The 7,117-nt window shown below is 35.0% G+C and overlaps 1 protein-coding gene across 1 annotated transcript; it reads left to right on the forward strand.

Moving 5' to 3' along the window:
- The first annotated feature begins 4,143 nt into the window (after nucleotides 1-4,143).
- LOC132562659 (uncharacterized) lies at nucleotides 4,144-6,630 on the forward strand. Its single transcript, XM_060227415.1, has 5 exons — nucleotides 4,144-4,276; nucleotides 4,623-4,750; nucleotides 5,675-5,753; nucleotides 5,967-6,003; nucleotides 6,537-6,630. The coding sequence occupies exons 1-5, from the start codon at nucleotides 4,144-4,146 to the stop codon at nucleotides 6,628-6,630; spliced, it is 471 nt and encodes a 156-aa protein (XP_060083398.1).
- The last annotated feature ends 487 nt before the right edge of the window (nucleotides 6,631-7,117 follow it).

The following is a 7,117-nucleotide window of genomic DNA, read 5'->3' on the forward strand; positions in this document are numbered from 1 at the left end:
ATATGAAGAATTCCTTTGTCGGTTTAATGAGACCAGCTGCAATTAATCTGTTTCTTTCTGCGATACGAACCTGGACTTGTTTAATACCCGTTTGTGTGCCTGTGATTCCGTGGTTATTTACGTTGTTGATTAATTTATATGGTGGTAGCTGTCGTTGAATCAGAAGATGCTTGCTTTTCCGGAACACCTGGTCTTATTCTCGTACTTCAGAAATATCTGTAAATCTTTCTTTCTAGTCTACAGACTAGTTAACACTTTACCTGAAGAAATGTGCAAAAGTCTCAAATTGTGCTAAGGAGATACAATTAGAACGGCCTTTAAAATAATTTGGTATCACCTCAATAAAGTTATTCTGCCTCTGATTTGCTCATTTCATAGCAGACAATGTAATATCATATTTATAAACCAGGTTACGATGACACCGGTAAAAGGAGAGGCGCCAAACGGAAGGAGAGAGTATTTCGGGGCATTTTCATGGTGAACCTTATTTTAATGCATGGAAATATAAGGTCAAGTCAGCTGCATATATTGTGAATAATATGTATGTTTTATGAATAGTGACATATACCAAAGACAAAAGATATGTCATGTACATGTTATAATGTAGTGTCATATTGATATGTAACCAGTGACAGGTCACTATCTTAGTGGTGTTTGTTACAAATATGAATACATATCTGCAGCATTAACCGACAATATTTTCTGTGTTTTAGAAGTTGCGTAAATACGGCTAATTTTGATGACAGTGTCCTTTGTATAAAGTCACAAAGGAACTTCCATAATGAAGGCACTACGTCAATGTGTTGTGTTTTCACAACCATTCTAACTGACTAAGGAGAGTATTGTAAATTGATGTAATTATTTCAATCTCTAAGGGCATTTCACCTCATTGGTCACGTGATAGTAAATATACAAAGTGAAAAGGTCAATGAAACATATATTGCTTTCTCTTGGAACCCCGAAATGAAACAATTTGACCCCTCCCTCCCACCCCATCCCTTTTTTTAAATCCTCCATGTGAATACTTTTCATTTTTCTTTATATATACAAACGACAAATAATCGATACCAGTATGAATTATCACTACTGCCATTTGCTTCCTCATGGGGAATTACATACTAAGGTTTACAGCGGTTTCGGATTTCTTCCAACAGTTTATACGAAATAGACAATTCATGTTTAATTTACCAGAGCTGTAGCACTTCGATGTTTTCATCAATACGTTTGTCCTATGTCTAATGAAGACAAACGCTGTTGATTCTGAAGACAACCTATCTAGAACACAATGCTATGCTATTAGCTATGGAGTGACCTGTGATCGTGGTGAGATCAGATATGTACGAGATTATCATGCTTCCTTCATTAATACATGAATCCCTTCTATGAATGTTATATCAAATAACATCAAACTCATTAGTGCATCTGTACTAACTACAGCTTACCGCACACTGATTAGTGCATCTGTACTAGCTACAGCTTACCTAACACTGTTTAGTGCATCTGTACTAACTACAGCTTACCTAACACTGATTAGTGCATCTGTACTAACTACAGCTTAACTAACACTGATTAGTGCATCTGTACTAACTACAGCTTACCGCACACTGATTAGTGCATCTGTACTAGCTACAGCTTACCTAACACTGTTTAGTGCATCTGTACTAACTACAGCTTACCTAACACTGATTAGTGCATCTGTACTAACTACAGCTTAACTAACACTGATTAGTGCATCTGTACTAACTACAGCTTACCGCACACTGATTAATGCATCTGTACTAACTACAGCTTACCTAACACTAATTAGTGCATCTGTACTAACTACAGCTTACCGCACACTGATTAATGCATCTGTACTAACTACAGCTTACCTAACACTAATTAGTGCATCTGTACTAACTACAGCTTACCTAACACTGTTTAGTGCATCTGTACTAACTACAGCTTACCTAACACTAATTAGTGCATCTGTACTAACTACAGCTTACCTAACACTAATTAGTGCATCTGTACTAACTACTACTTATCTAACACTGATAAGTGCATCTGTAGTAACTACAGCTTACCTAACACTGTTTAGTGCATCTGTACACTGATAAATGCATCTGTAGTAACTACAGCTTACCTAACACTAATTAGTGCATCTGTACTAACTACTACTTATCTAACACTGATTAGTGTATCTGTAGTAACTACAGCTTACCTAACACTGATTAGTGTATCTGTAGTAACTACAGCTTACCTCACACTGATTAGTGTATCTATAGTAACTACAGCTTACCTAACACTGATTAGTGTATCTATAGTAACTACAGCTTACCTCACACTGATCTGTGTATCTATAGTAACTACAGCTTACCTAACACTGATCTGTGTATCTATAGTAACTACAGCTTACCGCACACTGATCTGTGTATCTATAGTAACTACAGCTTACCTCACACTGATCAGTGTATCTATAGTAACTACAGCTTACCTCACACTGATCAGTGTATCTATAGTAACTACAGCTTACCTCACACTGATTAGTGTATCTATAGTAACTACAGCTTACCTAACACTGATCTGTGTATCTATAGTAACTACAGCTTACCTCACACTGATTAGTGTATCTATAGTAACTACAGCTTACCTCACACTGATTAGTGTATCTATAGTAACTACAGCTTACCTCACACTGATTAGTGTATCTATAGTAACTACAGCTTACCTCACACTGATCTGTGTATCTATAGTAACTACAGCTTACCTAACACTGATTAGTGTATCTATAGTAACTACAGCTTACCTCACACTGATTAGTGTATCTATAGTAACTACAGCTTACCTAACACTGATTAGTGTATCTATAGTAACTACAGCTTACCTCACACTGATCTGTGTATCTATAGTAACTACAGCTTACCGCACACTGATTAGTGTATCTATAGTAACTACAGCTTACCTCACACTGATCTGTGTATCTATAGTAACTACAGCTTACCTCACACTGATCTGTGTATCTATAGTAACTACAGCTTACCTCACACTGATCTGTGAATCTATAGTAGCTACAGCTTACCTCACACTGATCAGTGTATCTATAGTAACTACAGCTTACCTCACACTGATCTGTGTATCTATAGTAACTACAGCTTACCTAACACTGATCAGTGTATCTATAGTAACTACAGCTTACCTAACACTGATCAGTGTATCTATAGTAACTATAGCTTACCTCACACTGATCAGTGTATCTGTACCATGTACACATTTCTAATTGAGATTACCTGGATTAGATAACGCCACACCACGTAATCCCCGCCTGTCGTTTTATTGTTCATTAAAATGAGTGTCCACAATTTCTCAAATTACAACCACATCAAAATGATATGCAAAAGTTGCTTTAGGGGGTCGGTGAAAGTGTGAAGGAATTAGTGATGACACGTACAGGCAAAATGTTGCTTATAGAAGTATGACCAATGTTAATCTGTGGGATGCCATGACAATATCATTAAAAGATTATCATTATCGATTAGTTCATCACATCCACTTTATCTGTGTGTGTCAAATGTAACAGCAAGTAGGTCTGCATTAATTTCTCATTATCTTATTATCATCACCTTTGACGAATTCAAATGTTTCTGTACTATTGATAATTTTAAAAGAGAATATGTTCGGATTTGTTCTCATTGTTACTATCCTAAAAACTGCTTGAAAATGTGTTCCAGTAAACTAATTTGTTGTACATGAAAAGATTGTATTTTCCGTCAGGTTGTGACATGGAGGACAATTATATTATGAATTTCAAATTCAAATTTTGTCCAAAACTCTAACCCCAATTTTCCTGTATTTTTCAATGATTTGTATTTTTGAGTTATCAATAGTTTGGCCAGAAGAGTGTAATCACGAGTAGCTCAGAAATCACTATATATGTTTAACCAGAAAACTAGAAGTATGACGTTGAAAGGAGACCTCTCATCTCAAGAATTGTTCACAGATATATAGTACATTTAAAAATATTTTTATTCACCTGTGAGATTACCAGGTTGAGAAAGCACTCGGAACGATTAGATATCTTATCAGAGTCTGTGACGTAATATATCACGTGATATTTGGTGTATTTCTTGACATAATTGCGCCTTTCTAAACGGTGTATTAATCATGCGTATTATTTTGTTTGTAGCGTTGACTGTTTGCCTGTGTGTCTTGAACCATGCCGCTCAAATTCATCAACTTCTTCACGACGGACTATGTCTGTGTGTTGCTGACTCGGACGTGTATGCCAGGACTGGACGTAAGGCCAATTTTTTATCTGGCAGAATCGCATACCAAAGCATATATGGTTGTTTGATTTTGGAAGTTTTCATTTTCAAATATTACCGTCTTTGAATATCAACTAAAAAGGTTCTATCAAGCAATTGGTCATTATTTACTCTCACGGAGATCAATACATTGTTTAACCTTACTGCTTTGATAATATAGGTATTGTGGTTATATCACGTAATGTATAATAGTATCAGAAACATTAGATCGTGCCTGTTTCTTCCATGATCCTTTCCATATTGATCTCTTCGTTTCTCAGTCTTTCCTACCTTTCATCTACTACCTTTCCTCCATTCTAGACTGATTTGTATTTGTAGCTGGCCCCCAGTACTTGATAGCCGGCACGTTGCAGGTCAACGAGTGCTTCGTGTCCAATGGAGGGTTATTCCACGAGGGCCATGAAGAGGGTCAGTCTTGGTATGAAGTGAAAGAAATCAAAGGCCAGGTGAATCAAATTGACAGTTATATCTATTAAAAGCTATCATCCGGATTAAAATTGATGGATACAATATATAATTAATGATTACTTTTGTTTCCTATCTTATCTTCACATGAAGTGTGTCTTACCAGTCTCATAATACTCCATGTATTCTTCCGAGAGTCTTTTGCAGTTGCTTCCGACCAATCCTTACTGTCTGATGAATTACAAAATTAGAGAATTTATAACTAAATATCACTCTATATCAACCCTTACAAAAACTTTTCTACAACGTCCTGAATTTTAAATAACTTTCAGGAAGTATATGTCATCTTGTTGACTGCAATGAATGAGACCATAAATGCATTAAAACGACACACAAAAATGACATTTTCATCTTAAATCTTGAAAACTTTGAAAAGAATTACTAAATATCTAAAATTAAGTGTATATATATTTAAACTGTAGGTAAGACCTTACTTGACATAATCAAAAATAAGAACATTTATTGATTTTTCCGGCTGGTACATCTCCTCATCTAGATTCCTAAATTTCTTTTGACCACTTTGGATTTCTTCAAGTTATCTCCTGGCGTTAAAACACCCACGAAACAGCTATATAATGTAGTATAGTTCAATATTGGACTGTCCTGTTTCAAATTCTACATTGGTATTGAATAGTGCTATTCAAGTGTGTGTCTTTTGTACAAGCTTACATGAGATATGCATACTCGCTTTCTTACTGTTAGATATACTAAGCATACAGGTAGTATACAATGGTTGAACTAAATCATTTATTCCAACTGAATATAAACGATTACTTGATAAGATGGCTCGTACCTGCGAGTCTGAGTACTGGAACTTCACATATAACCAATAAACAAGTCGGTGATTATAGAGGTGGTGCCATGACATATCATGTATTCATTGATCAACGCCAATTTCTCCCCAGATTGCCTGGATTGACGGCTATCACCTACGAGTTAAAAATGCTACGTCATGTCCAAATACTGGAGCAGTTGTTCTCACAGGTTTGCTTTATAGGAAGAACATTATATTCATTTCAAAGTCAGAAAAATAACCTGGTATAAATGTTTATGTTTTCAAAAATAAGAAAGTCAAAAATGTTATTTGATCGTTTCCTTGTCTGATTCTCGACCGATTAGAACTATTCCATAAAACAAGACCCAAAAACAACAGCATAATGCTCCGTGCTCAAATTCGTTTTATAAAATTCATTTCAGGTGCACAGAATATTCCAACTTGTTTGACACACGAGGGGTGAGTTCACTCTTTTGATAGATAAGTATTTTATAAATGAGAGGTTTTTTGGATGCTTCCGACTTTGTAACCAAATGTCGTTAGACACAATTTGTCTATTATTTTTTTCTTTTATATTGTAAAATGTATCTTAACTCATTTTACGTAACCTCATATTAAGGATGAAACAGCTGTTTGACTTCAGTTTTATTAGCGGTCAGTATATCCTAGATTTATCAATAAAAGACTTTTGTGATTACAACGAAGCAAGGAGAGAAATGCTTGTTGGTTTCTATAATTGTAGAGTATGAATCGTCACATTATAGAAAAAGTAATACATAGTGACTTCAGAGTGTCTTATTTTAGCCCCAAACAACCATATTTTGTCTGACAAAACAAAAATGATTTTAAGTCTTTTAATCCTCGATAAAAATCGTGATTGCCTCATAGAATATCCCCTTGATGATATACACGATTTTCGAAAACAGTTTTTTATATGAACTGATAAAGAGATCTTTAAGATAAGATATTCAGCAATCAGTTTGTTTTTCCAGATTGTTCCAGGAAGGCGACAGAATCCATCAGACAGGACAAGTTTGTCGATGTCAAAACTCCCAAGTAGTTTGTCCTCACACTGCTGTCGGCTAAATGTTTGTGAAAACATGCTGTTGACCGCTTTACATTAAAATTTAAATACAAGATGCTTGCTCCCTTATATATTTTTTATTTGATTCATTAGAATCTTTCATATACCCATTAAGTGAGCATTTTATTTAAAAGAACAACAACAAAAAACACGTGGAAATGATTTAAAAGAAAGTACAATGATATAATTATATAAATGATTTCAACATACTGACATTTTGTGTCTATGAACCAACTGCAGAATAAATACCGTACACCAAGAAGGCCGATCACACAAATTGTAATAGTATCTAGATATATACCAATCTCAAAGTAAGGAGACCTATCACATTATTGAAAATTCTCTATATACCAACATTACAGTAAGGAGGCCTAGCACAATATTGAAAATTCTATATATACCAACCTTACAGTAAGGATACCTATCACAATATTGACAGTTCTATATATACCAACCTTACAGTAAGGAGACCTATCACAATATTGACAA

This window comes from Ylistrum balloti, unplaced genomic scaffold (assembly GCF_031769215.1).
Source record: "Ylistrum balloti isolate Yb309-2 unplaced genomic scaffold, AGI_CSIRO_Ybal_v1 Utg371478, whole genome shotgun sequence".
Classification (NCBI taxonomy): Eukaryota; Metazoa; Mollusca; class Bivalvia; order Pectinida; family Pectinidae; genus Ylistrum; species Ylistrum balloti.